The sequence below is a fragment of the Leuciscus leuciscus genome (genome assembly GCF_965113295.1).
Source record: "Leuciscus leuciscus genome assembly, chromosome: 5".
Classification (NCBI taxonomy): Eukaryota; Metazoa; Chordata; class Actinopteri; order Cypriniformes; family Leuciscidae; genus Leuciscus; species Leuciscus leuciscus.
The window spans coordinates 17,052,911-17,077,398 of NC_138729.1; the positions used below are offsets into that span (position 1 = coordinate 17,052,911).

General features: G+C 37.3%; 2 protein-coding genes across 3 annotated transcripts in view; both read right to left on the reverse strand.

Moving 5' to 3' along the window:
• The window catches only part of tecta (tectorin alpha), a 44,011-nt gene extending 26,931 nt beyond the window's left edge, over positions 1 to 17,080 (reverse strand). For both annotated transcript variants that reach the window (XR_014206390.1, XM_082171367.1), the window contains exons 1-2: positions 17,061 to 17,080; positions 16,781 to 16,897 (exon numbers count right to left, since the gene is read on the reverse strand). The gene's annotated coding sequence lies outside the window, so the exon portion shown is untranslated. The remainder of the gene's footprint in view (positions 1 to 16,780; positions 16,898 to 17,060) is intronic.
• tbcelb (tubulin folding cofactor E-like b) lies at positions 4,516 to 20,753 on the reverse strand (the record flags this gene model as incomplete). The annotated part of the gene is made up of 7 exons (XM_082171717.1): positions 4,516 to 4,840; positions 16,781 to 16,897; positions 17,061 to 17,187; positions 18,220 to 18,476; positions 19,039 to 19,220; positions 19,992 to 20,131; positions 20,615 to 20,753. 7 exons carry the CDS (start codon positions 20,751 to 20,753, stop codon positions 4,516 to 4,518), a joined length of 1,287 nt encoding a protein of 428 aa, XP_082027843.1.
• Positions 20,754 to 24,488: the final 3,735 nt, after the last annotated feature.

Sequence of the window (24,488 nt, forward strand, 5' to 3'; positions counted from 1 at the left end):
TACCATAATGTCAGCGGGTACAACGAGGGCCTTTGGAGTCATCGAGCAGCTTCCGTGGGAAAGGACTCGAGCATAGATGAGAGCACTAATGCTGCAGTTGCTTGCTGGTAGGTTCACCAGGCCTGACCCTGTATGCTAGAAAAGGTCCTGGACAAGAACCTGGCTGGGTCATCCAATATCTTAATTTTCATCCAAACCCCCTTGATGCATCCAACGCCAAGCAGTTGTTTTGCCCTCATTTTCTTTCCTTTCCTCAACAATGTCAAGCCCCCTTAAGGTAACTCAAACCTTCTCAGAAAACATCTCCCCTCCTGGCCACACAATGAGCTTCCTTCAGCCTTCCATGCTTTATGGTGAACAGGGTAGATCAGGCTACCAGTTGCCCAGCCAATTCTTTTTGCTCTGCTACAGAGTGAGGCGATAAAAAAAAGTTTCTTAAAACCCCCACCTATCCAAAACACACCAAATCCCTCAACAGCTCCCAGTGTGACCTTGCCTTTGTAGCCCACCCCTGCTTTCATGCCCTGGCAACCCCTTGTCCCTCTTCCCTCAGATTGGCACAACTCTCTGTGTTGCCGATCCACCAGTGAACTCTGGCTACAGCTGCACTCTGGGAGGCTATGCTGCCCAATAGTTAGGCCGCTAAGGAGATGGATGTTTTTTAAGCCTTGGTTGGACAGAGCTGTGGGTGAGTCTGAGAGTGTGACAGCGATGCCAGATTTGGCACGTGTAGCTTTCACCTGTAGGCGTGACAGGAATAGGCCAGCACTTCTAAACGTGGTGAAACCAATTAGGCATGATGCTTTTTATCAGCCAAACCACTGTGGTGATCCAGGTGGCAGGCTAGCTTGTGGCTGTCTGGCTGGATAGACTCCAGTTGGATGCTAGCATTTGCCTAGGCTCTTGGTGAGGTCTCCACAGTGGCTTGTCCCTAGTGTGAGTTGAGTAAATACACAACTACGACAACAAAAGAGGAGCATATACAAGAAAGCACAGCAAACAAAATAAAAGGCAACAGGTATAGGTAACCCTGGTGAAATAAACATGATAAAAGTTCACACAATTTGTCCTCAATACATTACCTTATCACCAGTTTATCCAGAAAAACTACCATAGCCTTAGATTCACCAGAGTATAATGGTCATCAATCTCTACCAGTTTTGCAGATTCAACAGCTGGACCAGCTGAGCCAGGACATAACATTTGGGATCTCTGGATACTGTGGTTAACTAAATTAACATTAACACATCTCTGCTCACATCAGATGAAACATGTAATTTTAAGTCCACTAACAATAAAACAAATTTCATTAAAAGGGGAAACTTCAGCTTGGGGGACATTAAGACTCTTATGAATTTCATGCAAAGCCTTGGCTTCTGTTTATTCTTAACATTTTTCAGTACTATGGCATTCTACAGAACTTCACATAATGTTGAAATACCATTAACATCTTTTACAGCAATATTCCATGTCAATGTTCACATATTCATTAATATTTAATTATTTTCCATGGCCCAAGCCAATTTTTCTTTTTCTTTTTCTTTTACAGTCCGTAAAAGACCATTATACAGACCCAGCAATAGGTAAATATTTCAGCACCAACTCTGTTAACAATTCTGCCATTAAAGGCCAGATGTCCTTTGGGAGCAGAACAGAGAGGATCAAGTGTCATCACAACAGCCAAAACACAATGAGAACAAAATATGAGCAATGAGAAACTTGTAGAGACACAGGTACTGTTGAAAGATGGGAGAAAAGGGGTGCCCAAGCACACAGACTGTGGTTTGTATATGAGATCGAAAGCAAACATGCAGTTCTATCTAGTGAGACATTGGCATAGTACAGATTATTATCCAAATGAGGACATTAGTAAGCATTATAAGGGATTTCCAATTATCAGTGAAGAATACAATTACACAGGAAAGAGGTAAACAAATGTAGCAACAATTTGGTATAATCATAGGATTTGGGCAAAAATATGACAATTAAGCTCAATTTCCAGTGATAGGACACAATTGAAACAGTGATGGGACTTTTAAACATAAAGGATCATCAGTGTGACATATGCGGTTACACTGAAACAAAGATGTCTCAATATCTGCCAACAATATTAATGCAGACTCTTCTCCTATCAATAGTGATAATATAGCTAATCTGAGCCCCTAATGGATTCTGAGCTCCCTGTTAACACCCTCCTCTGGGATAGGGTTGCATAGAGACAGCTTGGTAACTAGAGAGGGAGTCTATATACTATATCAGACACTCTAACATTAGAGCCATTCTGCTAGGAAATGGTATGGGAGTGAACAGGAAAAGCCCTGGTAATCCAATTCCTGAAATGTATAGACTGGTATGTGCTGACTTTGGTTAAATAAATAAGACCATAAAGACTGAATGTTAACATGGTAAAACTAATCTCACAAACTGTATAAAACATTTATAACTGATTGTTATTTAGTTTGAAACTGAGAAAAGGGCATGTCTTAAGTTAACTTACAATTCTCTGTGGTTAAGTGACCTAGTACTTATGAATGGATTGACAGTCATTTGCTAGCTATTAAGTAGACAGAATAAGGATATTTGTGTATGGCTGTCCCTTAATGTTTCATGTCTTAACAAATGACAACAGTAATATCTTCAAATTCCATTAAAAACCTATAAAATATTGAGATGATAAAAAATTATTAAAAATAAAAGTCAGTCAAAATTAAATAAATCAAAGTGTTCCACATTTCCACTTGCTCCACAACAACAACAAAAAAACATATCTACAAATATTATTCCAGACAGTAACTTAAATGAAATATTGCTAAATTCTCATTATTATTGGTCCCCTCTAGTTTTCTTTCTCTGGAACATGGGAGTGATAATAACAAATAAATGCAGGTTTATAACCCAACAGCACATGCTCTTCTTTGCACATCAATAAGAGAATGGCATCTACATACTCCAAAGAATTTTTCCACCAATGAGAAAGGTTGCAGAGGTCTTGCTGAAAACATGCCTGATTATCCGGTGACTAGGGGATTGCAGTCAGTCTGTGGTCATTATAGGGGGAGCCAAGTTTGTGAATGTAAAGTGTGTAAACCTTAGAGGGCTTCAGGCTTGTAGGTGACCCTGCTGTAATTCAAGCAGAAAAGAAGTGGCTGGTGTTACAGCTGGAGGACAGAGTTCACTTTCTATATGCCCCCCTCCCCATGCCAGACCACCTACTCATCTAATGGGCCTAACTCTATGTTAAGGATAGACCTCAGGTAGCCCTAGGTCTCACCTGCTCTAAGCATTCACATTCTACAGATATTTAACTTGTATTCAGCAATTTTGGCATTTTTCAAGTCTAGCCAAGATGTCTATCCATTGTCAAGTTTTTTAAATTTATTTAGGAAATGTAGATTGCAGTGTCTTGAGTGAAAAGCATGTATGGCTTAAATGTCTGGAGACACCTGCGTCATTGTAGGAACACAAGTAAATTAGGTGCAGTGACTGTTATTTCTGTACGACACTATACTGTATATAAGTATCTTGGTATTGTGTTATCACGGTTCTTAAAGCTGCAGTATGGAAGATGTTTTGTTTTAAAAATTAACAAATAAATAAATAAATTATTGACAAGTATTCCGTGCCTTACCCCGTTTCATGATGGTAATCTTATAATGATTTATAATTTAAGATGTTTGGTCGAAATTTCATAGGAAATTACACTTTTACGTATTTGTGTGGTAACATCACATAAAAAAAGAGAAGAAAGTCTGACTTTTACAGCATGTGTATGATGCAGTGGAAGGTGTGTTAATAGATATTTAGCAATCATTATGTCTAATTTCAGTGTTGCCTAACTTTTGTAACATGATTTATTTTAAAATGATTGTTTACAATGAGTCAAAACAACTGTGGAAGACAGTTACCTACAACAAAAGATGTTATTTATAGATATTTGTCTTTTTTGTCTTTATTTAATTTTTACATTATGTCTCTAAGACATTAAGAAGGGGGCAAGTTTTGACATTCTTAATGACATTCACTCTTATAAAATGATTGCCTGTACCTCAAACCATCATATTCATCCATGCTGAGGAGCTGAGATAAAACCCAACTCACATAATTACCAAAACAATGTACCCCGCCCCCACCCCACCTTTAATAAATGGTAAAATACTCTTTAGAGTAGAGGCATGTATGGGGTTGAGGGTAATTCCTGAGAATCTGTCTCATAAACACACATCAATGAAAATTATTAAGTCCACACATTTTTAGCATACATACTGTACATACATCCACAGAGCAGTGGAAGTTAAAAAAGGGGTTTTAATCCTGATCCAAAATCTCTTTTTTAAAACTATTTTATATACCATTGAAGATGCTGGGAAAAATTGGCAGTTTTTCTCTGTTGTAAATATAAGGCATGCGGACTTGTGCACTGTTCACATTGCCTTTATTGGAAGATGGTATTCCAATAAATGTTAAAACATTGTAATTTTTTTCCCAAACAGTGCCCAGCTGTTGCTCTCTTTTCAGTCATTGTGTCTTAGGCACCACCAAGATCTCATCTCCATCTCGTATACTGTAGGAATGAAGTGCTCGAGCTCCATATTTCATCTCCTGAGGCTCTAATGCGTAGCCAAGCTGCCGGTCGATATAGTACACACGTATCTTGTTTGGAGGTAGCTGGACCACGGCTCTCAACTGCTTCTTTAGGTCTCCCACTGTCTGATCCAATCTGAGCGCTAGGGGCTCTGTCTGGTCCCCGAAATGCACCTCTACTTGGACATGGCAGAGAGGGCGCAAATCCACTTCCGCAAGTGGGGCTAGGCGGCCATAGCGTGCTACCAAAGTGTGGTACCTGAAAAGAGTGGACAGCAGTGAGGAAAGAACCATGTGAGTTTAGCCCATGCTATTTTTTCAGCTACACCCAGTGACCCATTTATGTTAAAACAAAATATTGAGTGGATTTGAGTTAAAAAGACAGAAAGACTGTGAAGAAAACAAACATAGAGAAAATATACAATAGCTCTGTTCTAAAACCTATAGTGAACTGCCTACATAGAAAGCCTTTTGAACCACCATAGGCATACTCACACAGACTATTATTCCAGACAGTAGGCAGCAACATTTTGCTTAGTTTTAAATTGTTTTGGCCAAACTGTAAATACTACTTTTACTACTACTGATGATAATATTGAATAAAAATGTGCAGTGTTGGGTCCTCAGGACCAGTGTTAAGAACGACTGCTGTTTACCTTTTTCCTGAGTAAACGATGAGCGCCACCATGATCGATTCTAACCTCCGTTTGAATGCTGTCTTGTTCCAGTCACCATAGGAACTTATTGTTAAAACGGGGTGATAAGAGCGTCTTAATTAATTAAACATATGCGCAGGGTTATGCTGTGCTGTTGTTAGCTACCACAACAGCAATAAACAGAAGAAATTCCTGAAGTATGCAAATCTGAAAAGAATGTCCATATGGTGCCATATGCCATGCATTTTATGCCAAAGAATGACAAGAGAATCTATGCACTCATTAAACTTTGATAGGTATGTCACTAACAAAAAAACAGTCATTGCGAAACTGTAAAGGGATGGCACTATGGAACCATGTGCTGTTTAAACCATTTTCATAGGTTTAACGTTACATTATCGGCTCAGAAAATATGCTAATTTCACTAGAAAAACCGGAGACCAAAAATGTAAAGTATAATTCCGCTATGAGTCGGCTGAGACTTCCGTGTTCAGGAAAGAGGTGGATAGAGTGCTGCAGGACTGAGTTAGCTTAGCAATATGCTAACACTATTGGAATCAATTGTGGGATCAAGTTTATCATACTTTTACATTAGAACGCAATGTGTATGAGATGCTACCTATGTAGATTGTTCCAATTTTTTATTCAGTTCAAAGTAAGGTTTCTTGCTTTAGAAGGCAGCTGCAAGGCCCTGGACTTGCAAGTCTAGTCACAAGGTTTTGGAACAGAGCTAATGGTCTACGAAAGGTAAAGCTAACTTGTATTTGATAAATGCTTGCAAAACCTGGTATGTTGACATGTTGTTTTCATCAAAAATGTCAATCACACTTAAATGTTTAAGAAAGAAACCTCCTACAAACCAATTTACAGGTGAAATTAATATCAAAGCACCAAAAAAGTGACCATAGAGTTGTGTGTTTGTGAGAAGACATGGTTGTGTATTTGTATACCTGTTTGTGTGCTTGTACAGCACACTGAGTTTTTAAACTGTGAGAAAGTTCTCACCACCACCCCTTTTTGTCCTCCCTTCTTTCCCATCTTGCTGAAGGATTGTGGGAAAGATAAGAGGAGATCGGCAGGGACAATTAAATAAAATCTCCACAAAAAAGTCTTTTAGCTTTAGAGGGCTACAGTAACCGACACAGCCAATCAAAGTAATTTCCCCTGCCTGTCCAGAAAAGTCTCCCCACAAAGCAGAGCCTGAGCCTGGGTAGGTGCCTGTGGCTCCCTGCCTTCACCATGGGAATACTGCCCCCTCTATACAAAGTGCCACTCTGTCTGAGAGAAAGAACAGTCTCACTCAAGGGTCTCATTTAGTGTGGCTAAGCTCCTTAAATGAAGGCGAATGGGTGTTCGCTGTGATAACATAGCTGCCTTGGATTCCTCAAACAGTGCTTAGATCAGTCTCGAAGATGGGACCGGACAGTCGCCACCATGCAGTGTTCATAGTAGAGCCATACAGTGAGTCTACTGTAGATACTGCATTTGTTAATGGCCTAAAAAACAACATGATCTGTTTTCAGGTAGATAACATGCACAATCACCATTAGCTAAATATTTAGATATCTACAACTTAACATCACACATATCTCCTGGGACCCAAGGAAATTAATCCGTTATTTACTTGTCAGCAATTTGGCTTTTTATCTAAAGCAACTGCAGTACATGTATTACAGTGGCAGTCACCCTGGATGAACCTGGGGTAAGTGCCACTTTGAAAGGCACAGCAGAGATACAAAATCTTAGGCTTTGTTCACACCCCAAACAACTGGAATCTATGTTATCCAGTCTTTAGGACTGACTGTCATTTTGCATCAGTTTGCATCAATTACACCTAAACAGTGTAGGCAATATCTAAAATATCTACATGGGTTGCTCTAGTAATGATGTAAGTGGTTGCATGAGACCAAGAGCATTGTTTTCTTTTCCAACTGAAAGTTACACAAGACAAAATAAGAGACAAAATAAACAAGAGTCATTACTGTATTTTTTGCATATGCTAGTGTTCAAATTTTTTTTTCCTATTCACTATACAGCATATTTTTACAGAGTTCCCAGAATTCCATGATAAGATTTTTATGAGTGAAACCCAATCATTTGGCCTCAGTGAGCCCCGGACAATTTGATCAGTTGTCCCTCCTGACAACAGCTCTGATTTATTATGAAATTGAATTTAAATTAATTTGGATATACCTGTAGACACTACTGCACATTGTGTATGATGTTACATACATGTTGTGTCCTGAGTGACGAAAAAAGTATTTGAAATTCAATCTGATCACTCAGACTGAAATGCATTTAAGTCTAATTTTGTTCATGTAAAAAAAAAGAAAGAAATATTTTGAGTTGGATTTGCCAAGCGTTATTAACCCAGGTCCTTCACCTCGAGCTATCACAATCTCAATGTAAACGCCCCAATACCCTTAAATTCATTAAAACATAAATAGGGATTTGTTCCCTTAAATGGGAACAAGACTTGTCTATGTTGTCTATGAATCCTTCTATCATGACATATTTAGCATCAACATCTACCATGATGGATGCTAAAGAGCCTGGTTACTCCATCCACTTATCTTCTTAAATTTCTCATTGTCTGTAAAGAGTGATGCACTTAGATTTTCCCTATACATTTCCCTTCTTACATCCTTGTTCTCTTCTCGGCCCCTATGTTGTCATTTACCATCAAAATGTCAACAAGGTCCCAGGCTATGGTTACTCTAAGACAGTAAGACCAATATCCCCTTTCATTTCCTTCACACTCTCCTCCTCTCATCCTTGTCTTTGCTTCCTCCACTCTGCTATCATTCCTGTGTTTCCAATTACTATGTAAATAATGTACCTCACAGTTGCCTAATGGGAGGGTGACTAGGACCAATTTGTTTGGCAGCCTTGGTACAACTAAATTAAAGCTAAAGTATTTAACATTTTAACAGTGCAAATAGCTATTCTAGTGCCTATAAAATAGTTTCGGAAAGATATTCATAAGTATACACTAAATGATGCATATAAGCCTCATCTAGGAAATAGATGTGAGCAATCAAGCATTGAAGGTTTTGAATTACACTAGCCAGCGCTCAAATCTCAAAATCTTTTCAGCGTTATAAAGATAACAGTCTCATGCCTACTTATGCCTAAAGTTTATGTCTAAGCAACCGTAAATGCGACTAAGGTTACTGTGAAATCACTTTGAAAGTCTCTCAAATGGTTCTATCCATTACTTTATGCTACCACAGTTTGAGTCTCATAAATTAGGCTGAATGGGTCTTTGCATTGGTTACGTCTCATGTATTCAAAGAGGGCCCAGTCTAAAGGTGTGTTTGAGGTCAGAGAGGCATAATTTCTTTCTGTCCATTTCTTTCATTATTTCTCAGATCTTTGCCCTCTTTCAGAGTTTTATCACAAAGTCGGTAACATAGCCTAAGCTCTGATCTGCACCCAAGGGGTGGGGGCAAGAGCAGGCTGGGTTCAAAAAGGGGGCAACCTTAACCCATATCTAGACTTTGCCATCTAATTCTGCACCTGCCCTTTCACCCTCTAGTGCCAACTCTCATCTCAACCTCATCCCTCTGGGAAAATGGTTTTCCCTCCAGAGAAACAGACAGAAAGGGACAGAGAAAAAGAAAGAGAGAGGAAGTGGATGGTGTGAGGAGGTCAGAAATTAGGTTCAGGGTACCTTGGTTTTAGTTTACATAGGAGTTGGAAAGAAAGTCTCTGAAGAAGTGGTCCCGGGGGGCACAAGAAGAAACAAATTAAAAAGTGACTTGTAAAGGAATAGTTAACTTTTTCATTAAATGTTTCTTACGTCTTTTGAAACACTTATGATTTTCTTTCTTCTTTCAAACAATAAATATACCCTTACAAAAAACAAAAAAAACCCACATGAATTTCACATGTGGAAAACATCACTACATGATTCACACGTAATCACTTAGATTTCACATGGGAAATGTTCCAAAACCACGTTTCCCATGTGCACACAGTTGTCAATCAATATATATATATATATATATATATATATATATATATATATACACACACACACACACACACACACACATATACAGTATATATATATATATATATATACAGTATATACAGAGATGGATATAAGTCAAGTTCTTTGGAAATCTCTAAGGGAGTCCCCCAAGGTAAACATTTTAGCTCCTGTTCTATTATCTGTTTTTATAAATAACATTGGTAAGGACATGCCTACAGCTCAAATTCATCTTTATGTAGATGATACTGTAATCTACTCAGTTGCATCTTCACTAAGTCAGGCTGTTGATGAGCTCCAGCTGCAATTTTATTATATGAGCTTAAGTTGGTCCTTAATGCTAAGAAAACTCTTAGAAAAATGTATGCAATTTTATAGGTGCTCACACGTTTTTTAGGCCAAAACATTTTTTGTCACATACAGCAAACATCTCTTCACCATCCACTAGCTGCCTGTCCCCTGAAAACACTGTAAAAAAAAAAACGCGATCTCTGTAGACAGCCCAGGCTCCACAAACGGCAAGAAAAACAAACTGGCCCAGCCTGGACCACAAAACATAACAAAGAGTGTTCTAGCCAATAACCGACAAGAATGATTTGGGGGTGGGGGTTGGGGGGTTAGTGCGTGTGCAAAAGAAGGGGGGTGTGTGGGGAGTGGAGGAGAGAGAAGCATGAAGAGGGAAGTTAGCTAGAGGAGAGATGTCCTAGACGACGACAACGACTAACGTTAAAAATGTATATTCTTGAGAATTTTGATATGGCTGACACACGAGAGATGACGTTCCGATGAACAAATAACAAAGAAGAGGGAAAAGGAGAAGGAACATGTGAAGTCCCGAATTTACATCGGAAAAGCGTTCAAAAGGTGGCGAGAACTCCGCCGGCAGAAGGGCTTCCAATCCGACATTCAGGTGGCTCTGTTTTTGCTGGACAGGTGGGTAAATCCAGTTTGGTTTTTCTAAATGGTTCATGACTGTCAGGAAGCACGGAAGGGAGGGGGAGGGGACGGGATGAGGAGGAGGGAGGGTCGTGCTTGCCTCCGTTTTGTTTGACAATACTTTGAACGTCAACAAGCAGTGACTTCACCCAACATCGCTTAGAGCACCTTTAAATAGCTCACTCCCAGAACTCAGATATTGCTGGTATTCAACAATTGAAAAAGAAGGCTCAATCTCTTTTAGAGTACACATTGTACACTTACTGAAGATGCTGAAGCTTAGGTTGGGATTTTTTTTTATCGTAATTGGTATAAAGATTCATGCTTATTTACCGCCCTGGTCATTGAATAACCATCAGGATGCACTACAGAGTGTAGTCTGAAGAGTGTAATTGCTATTCATGTGCTGCATTTTGTTCGATGTATTCTAGGGCTGTAACAATATATTGTGTAACAATATATCGCAATACAAAAATGCAACAATATATATCGTGGATGGTGACAATCTTTATTGTGTATATTTCACCCCAAAATGAAAATGACTGTGTGAGAAACAATTCAAGTTTACTGAGTTTTAGTGTCAGTACTACATTTAACTATTCTATATAATGTTGGATATAATGTATAATAATGCAATGGGGGAATATTTGTGGCCAAAAATTTGGCCTACATTATTTTAAATATATCTAGTCAGTGACAGAGTGCAATCATATTTGTCTAAATTAATTCTATAATTTTAGCTTCTGAATTATGAAATTTTTTATTCTGGTGTCACCACTGTCCCGTGCATTGGGTTACAAGCACAAAGTCCATGCCTATTCATTTCCACCCCCAATATAAGACCCAATTTAGCATTTTAATCAAGTCATTTTTTGTTAACCTTTTACCATATGTCTTGGAGTATCACAATAATATCGTATCGTGAGTTCAGTATTGCGATATGTATCGAATTGTGACATGAGGGTATCGTTACACCCCTAATGTATTTATTTGTGCTCTTATGCTTATATTAAGGCAGTTCATTTTTGTTATTTTAATATATAATATAATTTAATAAGTCTTTATTCTTTATTCTATGTATTTTATTTTTGTAATTTTTTTGCGTTTAATCTTAATTGTGTTATCTAATGGTGTGCCTTCTTGGCCAGGTCTCTCTCGAAAAAGAGATTTAATCTCATGGGACTTCTTGATTAAGTAAGGGATAATGCACTCATAATGTACGGGGTTCTCATCACCCTGATTATTCTGAGATAACAACTGGCTGGATGTACATTATCCCGCTTATTACAGGGCTACTTGCCACACAAGTAAATAATTAGACACAAAATATTGATCTGAGTCTTTAAACGCAAAGCTTTCGCGGAGAGAGCAGTTGCAGAGCAGACGGACATTTAAGAGATACGGTAAAGTCATACCACTTATTACACAGCATTTCGCCACATAAATAATTATAGAGATAAGAAATATTGATTTCAGATTAAACTGTTTTAAAATCGTACCTGTTTGTAGCTTATAATCCAACAGTGTACAAAACAATAGTCACAAAATGGCAGCAGCTGGCTTTTGCATAAAACAAAAGAGAGCGAGTCCACGATACTGGATGGCATAATTAAATAACTGTACACAGAATAATAATTTCACTGAGTTTAAATATTTTATTAGCTCACCAAATGCAAAACTTCCATGAAGAAAAAACATTCCTAGGAAGCGTATAGCGCTGCTGACTTCAGTAACCCGGATGAGCCTGTGTTATCTGTTTTCAGCGGTTGTTATCTGGGAATAACATACCGCTGGATGGCGCGATTGACCAATCAGAATCAAGTATTCCACAGAGCCGTGTAATAAACAAAGGTTAATCCGCTTTCATTTTATGGAAGAGAGCAGCTCAGACATTCTGCTAAACGTCTCCTTGATGTTCCACTGAGGAAAGAAACGTATACAAGTTTGGAAAAACATGAAGGTGAATAAATGATGACAGAATTTTCATTTTTGGATGATATTGATCCCACAACTTATTAATTCATGGCCACATTGTTCTAATTCACTCACCTAATTAATTTAATTTAGTTCAATCATGGCCACAATATAACTAAACCAAGGTGAATCTTGGGGATATCTTTGTGAGAGTCTGTCAATAAATTTCTGTTTTGTTGGAGCTGTGGTGTGCCGACTTTATCTTTTTTTCTGCTTAACGTTATCATGAGCACATTTCATAAGCACGTTTAAGAGAGGGTTATTTTCAAAGGTTGCATAAAACAAATTTTACTATCTGATTGTCACTGTTCTGTTAGTTTGGACTTTTTTGTGTTTCACCACCCTCTGCCTGAGTTAGTCGTTTGTTGCTCATTATGTTCAGCAATTATCTCCCTTATTATCACGTGTACTTAAGTTCTGTTCTGTTTGTGTTTCATTGTGGTTGCGCTGTTTATGCCTTGCTCAATGATTGCCTTTTGGATTATCTATTAAAGTCTTTACTTTGACATTCATCTTCATCGTTGTGTGCCTATCTACAACCACCAGCTGTGACACTGATACTAGACATATTATAAAAGGACATTATTTCTGAGAAAGGCCGCTTCCACATCTCCAGTTTCCCGACCTTCTATAGCTAGAGTAGGGATGTCGCGATTACCTGATTTCACGATTAACCGTTATTAAACCGTAAGAATTTGGAAGTTATGGTTAAAATTGGAAAAAACTTGAAAATCAGGGTTTGTTCAGATACTGTAAAATGAAATTCCAGGACTTTAAGCACTTTCAAGCACTTTTTTGTTTTCAAGGACTACAATCAAATATATCACTTATCAAACAATATCTTTAAGGTAAATAGATAAATAAAAATATACTAATAAAACAAAATGGTACAAATAAAGTGCAGTAAATGCAAATTATGGAATGACTGTGGCAACTTTAAGAATGGGAATCCAAAGCCCTTGAACTTTCAGTGCATAGCAAATAGAAAGAGGGCATACACTTCTTATACGATTCTTATTAATGATGTAATAACAGAATAAAACAAAGGATTTCATTTGTTAAATGTAAAGCATTTCAGTGTAACTAATTAAAAGTAATTATGTTGCAATCTAATGATAGTAAAATATTTTACTTTTTTAAGGAGTTGTTTTTTTATAACTCAAATTACAGATATAAGGTATTCACAATTCAGCTTACAACTCGTTTAATGATATATATTAAATACAAAGTTTATAATGGCTATTATTGTTCAATAAATAATATTTTATATTAAAATGTTGTTGCTGTACTTTGTGTTGATGATGGGGATTTATCAACAACTTCAGTGCAAGTTACACCAGTAGGTGGGGGCAAGGGACTGACTTTAAGAATGAATTAGAAGACCCTTTATTAGAAAACTGCTGATTCATTCTGGAAGGAAGCAAGGATGTAAGAGAGGGAATTACTTCAACTTTGAACAACACTTTATAAGGGGCAACTGACAAGCAAAACGGATCCTGGGTGAAGCTGAATCTGACGCTTCCCTTCAACAAGATCATTCCATTGACCAGCGCTGTCCCAGTAATGGGAAATCCCCTTAACCATTGAAAGGATAGTATGACAAAGATATCACTTTCCTCATTCAAACTGATTTTATTCCATGAATATATGACTGACCTGAAGAATAAAAAGCTGCATCAAATATATGAGCAATATCATGTTCATAGCCATGAGAAATCTAACATATATTGAATATATATTGTCTTTCAATAAATCAAGCACTTTTCAAGTACCTTTTCATAAATATGTCTGTTTTCAAGGGTATTCCAGGACTTAAAAAAAATCTAATTCAAATACTTCAAGCACCTTGTATGAACCCTATGAAAATGGGTTTTCAAACTGGGATCAACTACTTGCGTGTGCCTGGATGCTCTGTGAGACTATTAGCTGAGTTCACTATATGTGATTGTTTTGGTAAGGTGGGGCACGTGCATAGCATGAGCTTTCAGCACATGTGAAATTCTCAAAATGAAAACATCTCCCTAAATTGTATCCACCAAAGAAGCAAATTAAATAAACTATTTGGGAGCATTTTGACAATCTAAAATTATTCAGGAGTGGTTGAAGACAGGTATACAATATGCAAAACATGCAGATGAAAAAAATGTTTCAGCAAATGCGACAAACCCATCTAATCTGTTACAGCAACTAAAGGATCACCACCTTTCAGAGATTCACGCCCAGATAAAGGTAATAATTTTACAAACATTGAAAATATTATTTACCTTATTTGTAGCACGCCTCCTGTCCACTAATCGCAATAAGCGTTGTTATTTTGATAAAAACAAGGTCTCAGCTTTCAAATTCTGTATTTTTTATCACAAAATTCAAATAATAAAGCTATTTTGATGCTCTTTAATGTGGCAAAACGGAGCGCATGTGAACCGATCATCTCTCCTGCTTTACTACTAGTTATAGCTCGAAATAAACATCAGAAGGTATGTGAAAGATGCAACGCTTTTCACCTCAGGGAAGCCACGCAGTGTCCGTAAACATGTTACTTCCCAGGGGAAATTAACTCTAGAGAGGAGCTTTTTAATAAATATACATATTCTATTATTTATTCATTCTATTTTTACTTAAAGGGATAGTTCACCCAAAAATGTTTTCATCACTTACTCACCCTCAAGTTGTTCAAAACCTGTATGAGTTTCTTTCTTCTGTTGAACACAAAAGAAGATATTTTAAAGAATGCTGGTAATCAAACAGTTGATAGCCATTGACTTCCATAGTAGAAAAAAATATATACTATGGAAGTCAATGACTACCGTCAACTGTCTGGTTACCACATTTTTTTTAAATATCTTCTTTTGTGTTCAACAAAAAAAAAAAAAAAAATTATAATACAAGTATTTGTTTTCAACTTGTTTTCAGTTCGAAGTAGCAATGTAGATCTTAAGTGCATATCCTAACAAATGCTGAAATAAAATTGTGATATTTTTGTGGGTGTTTTTATTGTTGTATAAAAGGTAAATTTGCAATAATTGTAGAAATCGTGATCTTTTATCAGGCAATAATCGCACAGTAAAAAATTAATTGTGACATCCCTAAGCTAGAGCGGGAAGTTCTGTGTCATAACTGTTTAGACACTAGGTCTCAGAGCCATTCCAGAACATTCCAGAACAAAGGAAACAGCGTCTCCATCGCTCAACGGAAAAATAGGAGAGACTGAGTCAGGAACGTCATTCCATCCCCTTTCGAAAAAATCCTACAGCTAATTCAATCCCCTCTAAAGCAAATGAAAAGGGGCAGGAGAGAAGAACAGGGAGGTAGAGAGGGGGATGTAAGGAGGGGAAGAACGAATAAAGCTGCCACCTTGTGTATCGATTTTCTGATTGGAGTATTCCAGTACAAAGGCGTCTTTGAGGAGGGAGAGAGTGGACACATTGTGTCCCAAAGGTTAGAATCCCCTGCTGGAAGCTGGGGCTTGCCGTAGTCACTGAAAAAGTCCTCCGTACACTCTCTCAGGTTAAGTGGAATGGGGTGTGCAAAAGAACGTGGGTGATCCATTTTCCATGTCTTTGACCTGCAAAGACCCTCCAAAATATCCCTCGAAAGGCCCACCAAAATGTTCCCTAAAAGTCCCCCCAAAAAAACTGAATCAATGAGGAAAGGGGGGAGGCAGTAAGACATAAGGGATGGGAGAGTTAAATGTCACCTGGATAACTGGAGGCACCAAACTAAAGAAAAAGAAGTGGCAGGAAAACAGGTTTGAAAATAGTGGATGGCCACCATGATACTTAAGACATGGCCAGAGAGAGAGAGAGAGAGAGGGAGGCTATTTTTGCTAAGCCGGAAAGAGGTGGCTGCTCTCTCCAATTGTTAAGATTTTATTACATTGAAGCAAAAAAAAGAAAAAAGAAAAGAAAAAGTTTTTGTCAACTAAAGCCACTTTAACTACTTTTACCACTTTCAACTGAATAAGCAATACTGACAAATAAAAAACTGCAAGGACTAAACTAACCTTCAGTGTTTGAGGAACGACTTGTAAGAGAACCAAAATTACGGAAAAACACTTACCGGTATTCAGCCCATTATTTAGAATTTAATAGAATTTAATTAGCATTCAGCTGATCTGCCTCTACCCAACATTACATTTTTTTCTCTATAATCTGTTTTACTAGGATGTACTTTACGACTCAAAAGTTGAGCTACTTCTGTTTCAACGGGACTTTACACCCTTGTAAAATTGTCCATTTCTGTAGGACCCTCTGTTTCTATATAGACCTATTTTGCGGATATTCAAAAATTAAAAGATACTGATTTGGGAATGACTACAACTGCAGAAAGTAACCATAGGGCTAGTCAGATGTGATACATGTGATACATGAAAAATACATGTTCCCCATCAACATATTACACTGTGGAAAAATGGATAACATGAGTCACAGATAAGACTTGGGTTTGCAGTTATGAAGGAATAAAAATAAGCTATTTATTTAGGCTTGTTTTATAGACTGGTTAAATTGTATATATTTCCATGACACAGGCACCAGTCATTTTCTAGGATCTACTGTGTATAGTTCTTTAAAGAGAAAGAGATTGAAAGAGTTTTAGTTTATTGAGTGTGGTGGTGTATAAAGGGTGTGTGTGGGGTTACCTCTGTGGTAGCTCATCCTCAGGGCAGTCCTGATGGTAGCGGATGAAAAAGCGTTCTGCATCCTCTCTTTCTCCATCAGTGACAACACTGCTGTTCAGTACAGTCACATTAGGCAACCTTACAAAACACAGCAGAAGGACAAGTTTGTGTGTGTATGTGAGGGAGTGCATGAATGCATGGACATTTATAATTCCTTATTGGTGCACTCACTGATTTTTGTAATCATATCTAACAATTGTTAACAATTGCAAAAGTGCTACTTTTGTGTACGTTTACTCACTGTGCTACCATAAGACAACGTCTCTCCTGATCGGTGTAGGGCTGCAGTAAAGGAATACCCATCACTCTGACCTCTTGAAGCTTTGGTAAGAAATTCAGTTTCTCGATGTCCTGCCAGCGACTTAGACCTAAAATAACACAAAAACAACATATTAGCTAATAATCTATAGGGTTAGTTCACCAATTTTTTTTTTTAATTCAATTACTCACCCACATGTCGTTCCAAACAGATAAGACTTTTGTTCATCCTCGAAAAACAAATTAATTTCTGCCCCTCCATTGACACTCCACACAACTTTGATAGTTCAAATCACATCAAGCAAGCACATTTTGAGCTTCCCTTTATCATATTAGATGTGCTGTAATAAATTATGCTGGAATGAATCTAATAAATTAAATCTGGTCATCCTATAGAATGATCGTGTTCGATTTATATGGATAATGTGTGCATTGTTTTTATTAAGTTTTTGAAGTATCATAGTTTTAGTAGAATGGACATTCAATTGACGGAAGGGGACAGAAATCTCATGTTTCATTAAAAATATAATTTGTGTTTTGAAGATGAACAAATAGCTTATAGTTTGGAATGACATTAGGGACATGAGTAATTGATGACAGAATTTTCAGTTTGGGGTGAACTAACCCTTAAATAGTCAAGTCAAGTCACCTTTATTTATATAGCGCTTTTTACAATACAGATTGTTTCAAAGCAGCTTTACAGTGATAATAGGAAATTAAAGCAATAAAGTTTGTTTTGGCTATACAGCAGCTCTAGAAGAAAGTCATTGACCAGCTTAAGTAAGTTCAGCGTTGAGATATACTACATGATTATTTAGGAGAGGTACATAGTAATATATGGAGGGAAAGATTTTCATTGAATTACAACTTTTTAAGTCTGTTCCTCATACAGATAAATTGCATTATTTCAGAAGACTTGGAATACAGTGCACAATTCATGTGAACCCCTATTTTTTGGCTGTACGTTTTTATTTATTTATTTATTATTAATGTCATCATTAATTTTACTTTTACTGGTATTCTTTCTTTTCTTTTCTTCCCATACATTCTTTTACATCCTATATTTATATAATTCCTTAAATAAGGAAAATGATTGTCCCCCCCTTTCTGATTTTCTGTCTACAGAGATGGTGTTTATGCACCTGAGTTGTGTAGGTTTATGCTGCGCAGGTTGGGGAAGAGTCTATGTAGGGAGTCCTCAGGCTCGTGGATAGACGAGAGAGAGTTGTTTGCCAGGATAAGAGACACCAGGCCCGGATATATGAGGCCCAGCTTACGAACCTCCACCCATTCCTGCAGCTGGTTATCTGTGATATGCAGCAGGCGCAGGGATGGGTACGATATAGATGACACACTCACGCTCTCATACTCGTTCAGACACAGAAACAACTCCTCCAGCCTAGATACATACAACCACAAGAAAACACACAAGATTTAGTGCATGACAAAATGATGGGTGTATACTTCCTGCAACTAGTACGATACGGCAGCCGCACAATGCTAAAAATAATCTCTGTGCAGTTACTAAGTCATTTTCTTAGAAAAAAAAGAAAAAGAAGAAGTGCATTTAAACACAAAAAATTTGAGTTTGGTATAATCTTATATTTCTTGGGAAAAATATTTTAACAAAACTGCTTAACTACTTGGTATAGTATTTAAAAACATTTAAGTTCATGCTTTTAAGAGCACTCCAAAACATCAGGTACTGGCAAAACATCTACTATATGTTGCTTGGAAAAAATATAATTATAAATGGCTACTTTAAAATGTCTGTCAATTACAATTTATTATGGCCCCAAGAATTATTTGGTACAACATATTTGTCCTAACAATGAATGCTTTGGAAAAAAAATATTACTTAAAAACACTTAAAACACAGACATGTAAGAAAAAGCTATTGATAGCTTGCAGGGGGCAGCAGCACATGCAAGCTACTGAAATGTTACAACACACACACTTACTCTGGGGTCTCTCGTGTAAGCGTGTGCACCATGTCCCAGGTGACATACGTGTTATTGAGCACAAGGCGGCGGAGGCCTGAGAATGCTTCAGCAGTTCCAGGCTCCAGACTCGACCCTCTCAATGGATTCATACTCAGATTGAGAAAGTCTAGATTAGGGATGTTAGACAGGATCTTGCTTATCTACATAGAGGAAAGGAAAAAAGAGAAAAGAATGAACAACTGACTGAACCCAACCAGTTTGTCTTGTCGAGCTTGTGTCAGGTAGCAGACATACTGTTGAATGTTACAGTCTCACCTGTGCATAAAATACACTTGTCAAAGTAAAGGTGCGGTAACATTAGCCAAATATGCCCAGCAAAAAAGGTGCACTATCAGTAATGTAGTGATACACATAGCACTGCTCAGACAGAAGTCACTTTCAAAGCAAGCAGTATTCTGTTGGTCAACGTGGTGAATTTGTCTAAACAAAACCTGAACCCGATGCTAAATCTGTGAGGTAAAAAATCGTATTCAAAATTCCTGAATGTGCGGATTCCTATTGAAATGACTAGATTTTATTGGTTTAATGTTTATTTTCAATGGTAAATGTGACCGTACCTTAACATTTATTTTACTATCTACCAACATCAGACTAGTGAAATCAGGTAATACTTTAGAATAAGGTTCTATATGTTAACATGATTTAATGCAACTTTTACAGCATTTATTAATCTTGGTCAATGTTCATTTCTACATAAACTAACACATTTGTAAAATTTACATGTTGATGTTCATTGTTAGTTCATGATACCTTATGCATTAGGTAATGTTAATGAATTGAATATTATTGAATCTCACAGTAAGTGTTACCTATATCTTATTGTGACATCGAATGGGAACATTCTTTGTGCTATATACACAAATGTAAATACACCAGAGACAAAACTTGTGACACAAACACCTTTTTCTCACCTCTCCCCAGTCTTTAAAATGGTTGTGAGAGAGGTCTAGCTCAACCACGTGAGCACAGAAAGTGGCCACCTCCTCTTCATCTCCAGCTTCTGTAATTCCACAACCATCCAGAACTAGGATGCTGGGCAGATTTAGACGATCTAATACACACGCACGCACACACACACGCACGCACGCACGCACGCACGCACGCGCGCGCGCGCGCACACACACACACACACACACACACACACACACACACACACACACACACACACACACACACACACACACACACACACACACACACACACACAGAGAGAGATATAAATGGCATTTTAAATACCAGTTTAATGTAATTAAATGATTAAAACTCATTAAAGTTTGAAGATACAAACATTTTATATTTATTTAAACATTATTTATTTACAGGATTAACTTCATATCTTTGATATAACCTTTAGTTTTTGGCCCTAGAATACATTACCATAATGATAACAACATGTGCCCTTCAACAGTTCCACCAACTTAGCAAAACAGTGTTTCAGTGCAACAACAAGTGTATCAGGATCCAGATCATATCTAACACACCCTCTTTAACTAGGAGGCTCAGCATTTCACCTAAAGCCAAAAATAAAACTGACCTTTGACAGGTGAACCCTGGGGACTCGACCGGATCACCACTCCAGCTCCTGGCCCACGGCAGTATGGGAAGTTTTCTGGGCTGTACTTCTCACTGATCACCTGCACTAAAGTGCGTCCTTCCGTCTCCTCTGTCTCCATCTCACCTCTCCTCCCACTCTCACACCTTCAGCTGAGCAAACATAGAGTAGCATGTATGTGTATCATTCATTTGATTGTAGCATCAGTTCCAGTACAAAAAACATGTTTTTATCAGTTTTGTGGATGAGTGGACAAGCATGTCCTTGAATGACATGATTTGCTAATATTAGAATAGGGTTGTTTGGAATTTTTCAACCAGGGCAAAGGTTAGTACAGTTAGTACAAGTTTAAAAGAGCTGACATTTGGGTCAATGACAGTGTCAGTCCACAATTAAAAAAAAGGAAAAATCTAGTTTAAAACACGTGCCAAGTTCCATTTGTACTTCATGTATTTGTACACTTTGTATTCATGTTGGTTTTACATGGTTTTGATTTTTTTTTATACCATTTACAAGAAAGTTTCAATTTAATGACAAAAGCAAGCAATAAAGCAAGGAAAGAAAACCTTGAAAACCATCCCTTATACATTGAATACACGAGTGTACACATCTTAAAGGTATAGCGGGGGATCTTTCCAAATTTTAGATAAGACCCGACCTCTCCACTTTTTGAAAAGTTTGATTGATTCACCAGAATGATTGACAATTAGGAGGACCAATAGTTTAGACTACCCACCAGGAAGTAAAACATCCTCCGCTATACCTTTAAGCAATATATAATTTTTTTTTTATATATATATTATAAATATGAATTATTATTTAACAAATAGCATTAAAATTGTATGTATGTATATATATATATATATATATATATATATATGCAAAGCTACTCACTTTTTTTTTTTTTTTACTAATTGATAGGACAAAAAAATTGCATCATTGATCCTTTTTTCACTTGAATCGATGTTCAAATGATCAAAACACTAATACTCCACACTAAAAAGCAATTGATTTCTATATTAAAGGGATAGTTCACTTTGAAATTAATTTTTGGTATGTTTTAGCTTACCTCAAGGGCATCCAAGATGTAGGTGTCTTTTTTTCCGCAGTAGTTTCAATTTTTATATTTTTAGGTCAAACCGTTCTTGTCTGTCAGTCATAATGCAGGTCTATGGTCACGGTCTCAAAACACATGCACAGAGTCCAAATTAAAACAATTCCCCGTCGTCCAAATTAAACAATTCCCCATCGTAAGTACACATTGATGGCCTAAGACATGAAACGAGCGGTTTGTGTGAGAAAACGAACAGTATTTATATCGTTTTTACCACTTATACGCAGCCATGTCGAAGTGATCTGATCTGACGTGTACGCAGACTGGTGCATAGATATATACACTAGATGTCGCCTTAAAGACATTCGTTCAATGAACTGCCGTAGACAAGGCGACATCTAGTGTGTATATGTCTATGCACCAGTCTGCGCACACGTCAGATCAGAGCACTTCGACATGGCTGCGTATAAGTGGTAAAAACGATATAAATACTGTTCGTATTCTCACACAAACCGCTCGTTTCGTGTCTTAGGCCATCAATGTGTACTTACGATGGGGAATTGTTTAATTTGGACGACGGGGAATTGTTTTAATTTGGACTCTGTGCATGTGTTTTGAGACCGTGACCATAGACCTGCATTATATGACTGACAGACAAGAACGGTTTGACCTAAAAATATAAAAATTGAAACTACTGCGGAAAAAAAGACACCTACATCTTGGATGCCCTTGAGGTAAGCTAAAACATACCAAAAATTTATTTCAAAGTGAACTATCCCTTTAAGAAACAATGTTACAAGGTTAAAGCCAAAAGAGTGAACCCGGTTGACTCACATTTGATCTGGAGGTCAAATAGGAGCACATTGATGGTGGGCCTCGACTCCTGTCTGGTTTTGATATTAGCCCCCTGATGGCTATGGACATACAGCATCCAGGAATGGACCTCTTAACCTGCGGCCTTGTGGGTCAGGGCTGAGGGAGTCCCACAGCCCCTGACTCAAAAATAGCTAAAATAATAAGACAGTAACGGACAAATGAGATGATGCGCATGTGTCACATGGAAAGCTTGTGGTCACAGAACAATCATTTCTCTATCCCTTTATGATGTCTAAAAGAGGTAACACAAGCACGGGTATGGAAAGATCTGCCATTGAAATCAGATCCAATAACGCTTTGTCCGACTCCCATATGCTGCTGTTTTATACAAAAGCACAATTGGAAAACTCCAGTGGTGCAAACGGATGTAGCACTCTGGACATATGTGCAAGCTTCTTTTGTATTGACAGAAGAAACTATAGGAACAAAGAGATCTTAATTGCTGAAATATTGGCTTGCTGAGTTACTCTGTCAGTAGCTATCTTTCCACGAGCAGAGGAGTGATCTAAATCTACTCCTCAGAAATGAAACCAGTACAGACAGATATCTGTCACAACATCCTGTGAAGTCCATTCAAAGTATATCTCACAAACTTCACTTCAAAGCAAGATTCATCTTGCTCCAAAACCTTGTCTGAACAGACCAGACAAAGTATTATTATTATTTTTTATAGTAAAACAAGTTTTTAATAGTCTAAAAGGACTGGGCTTGTTTATATGTCTGATAAGCAATATAAAGAACCAGTTTGTAATTTTGGTTTAACTTCAGTTTTTGGACATAATAAAAAGGGTTACATTTTACAACAAGGACTCATTAGTTAACGCTGCTTAATGCATTAACTAACATTAACTAATAATAAGCAATACATTTGTTAGTTCATGTTAGCTCAGGTCCATTAAATAATATTAAGAGATACAGTTTTTGATTTTTAATAATGTATTACTAATAGTGCTGTCGATTAAAAAAACACACTAATTAATCGCAATTTTTTCCTGAGTTTTTAATATTTTTATACTGTACTAATTTCACAGTTACTCCCAAAATGAATGTAGAAACAACTTAAAGATAGAATATTTGAAATATTTGAAATGAATGAAGGCCAGTATCACCGATTTTCAACATTTATTAGGCTTTAAAAAACAACTTTTAATTTAAGTGAACTCATAAACCCATTATAATAAATTTACCTGTGGCACTGCATGAATAATAAATTAAGTATAGATTAATCCTTAATAAAGCTAAAATTTTCTGTTACCTTTGTTCTTTGATTAACATAATGACAGACATCACAGCAACTGGTTTATTAGGCTGCTGTGACTTTAAGATCTGCCGCGCTGTCACGCTTATCTCATTTTCTCACAACTCTTAAATTTAATTTAAGACATTAACTAATTTAAGACTGCTCAACATAACAGGCATTTTGGCATAATACTGCGTGTTATTGTTCGTTCAAGCATGAAAGAGAACTCAATTCTGGTGCGTGTCACACAGACAGGACATTCTCTTTTGTCTTGTCATGCTTGAATGCTTAAAAAGAGGACAAGTTCGGTATTTTACACTTAAAGCCCTGTTTACAGATCGTATCTGATGAAATACAACGGTTAAGATTAAAATTTGGACACATGCTGCTGTCCCGAGAATTTTAGGTTTTATATCGCCACCAACTGGGCTGGAGTGTCTATTATTCAAGCTCTCAACGGAAGAATCACGGGTGTGACGCGTTTGGCAAAATAGGTCCACAAAAGCGAAATAAACCTAAAATTCTCGGGACAGGAGCATGTGTCCAAATTTTAATCTTAACCGTTCCATTTCATCAGATACGATCTGTAAACAGGGCTTTAAGTGTAAAATACCGAACTTGTCCTTTAAAAAGCATGTGCATGAATAAGAGCGTGTATAATGATCATATAATGTAATGCTAGATCA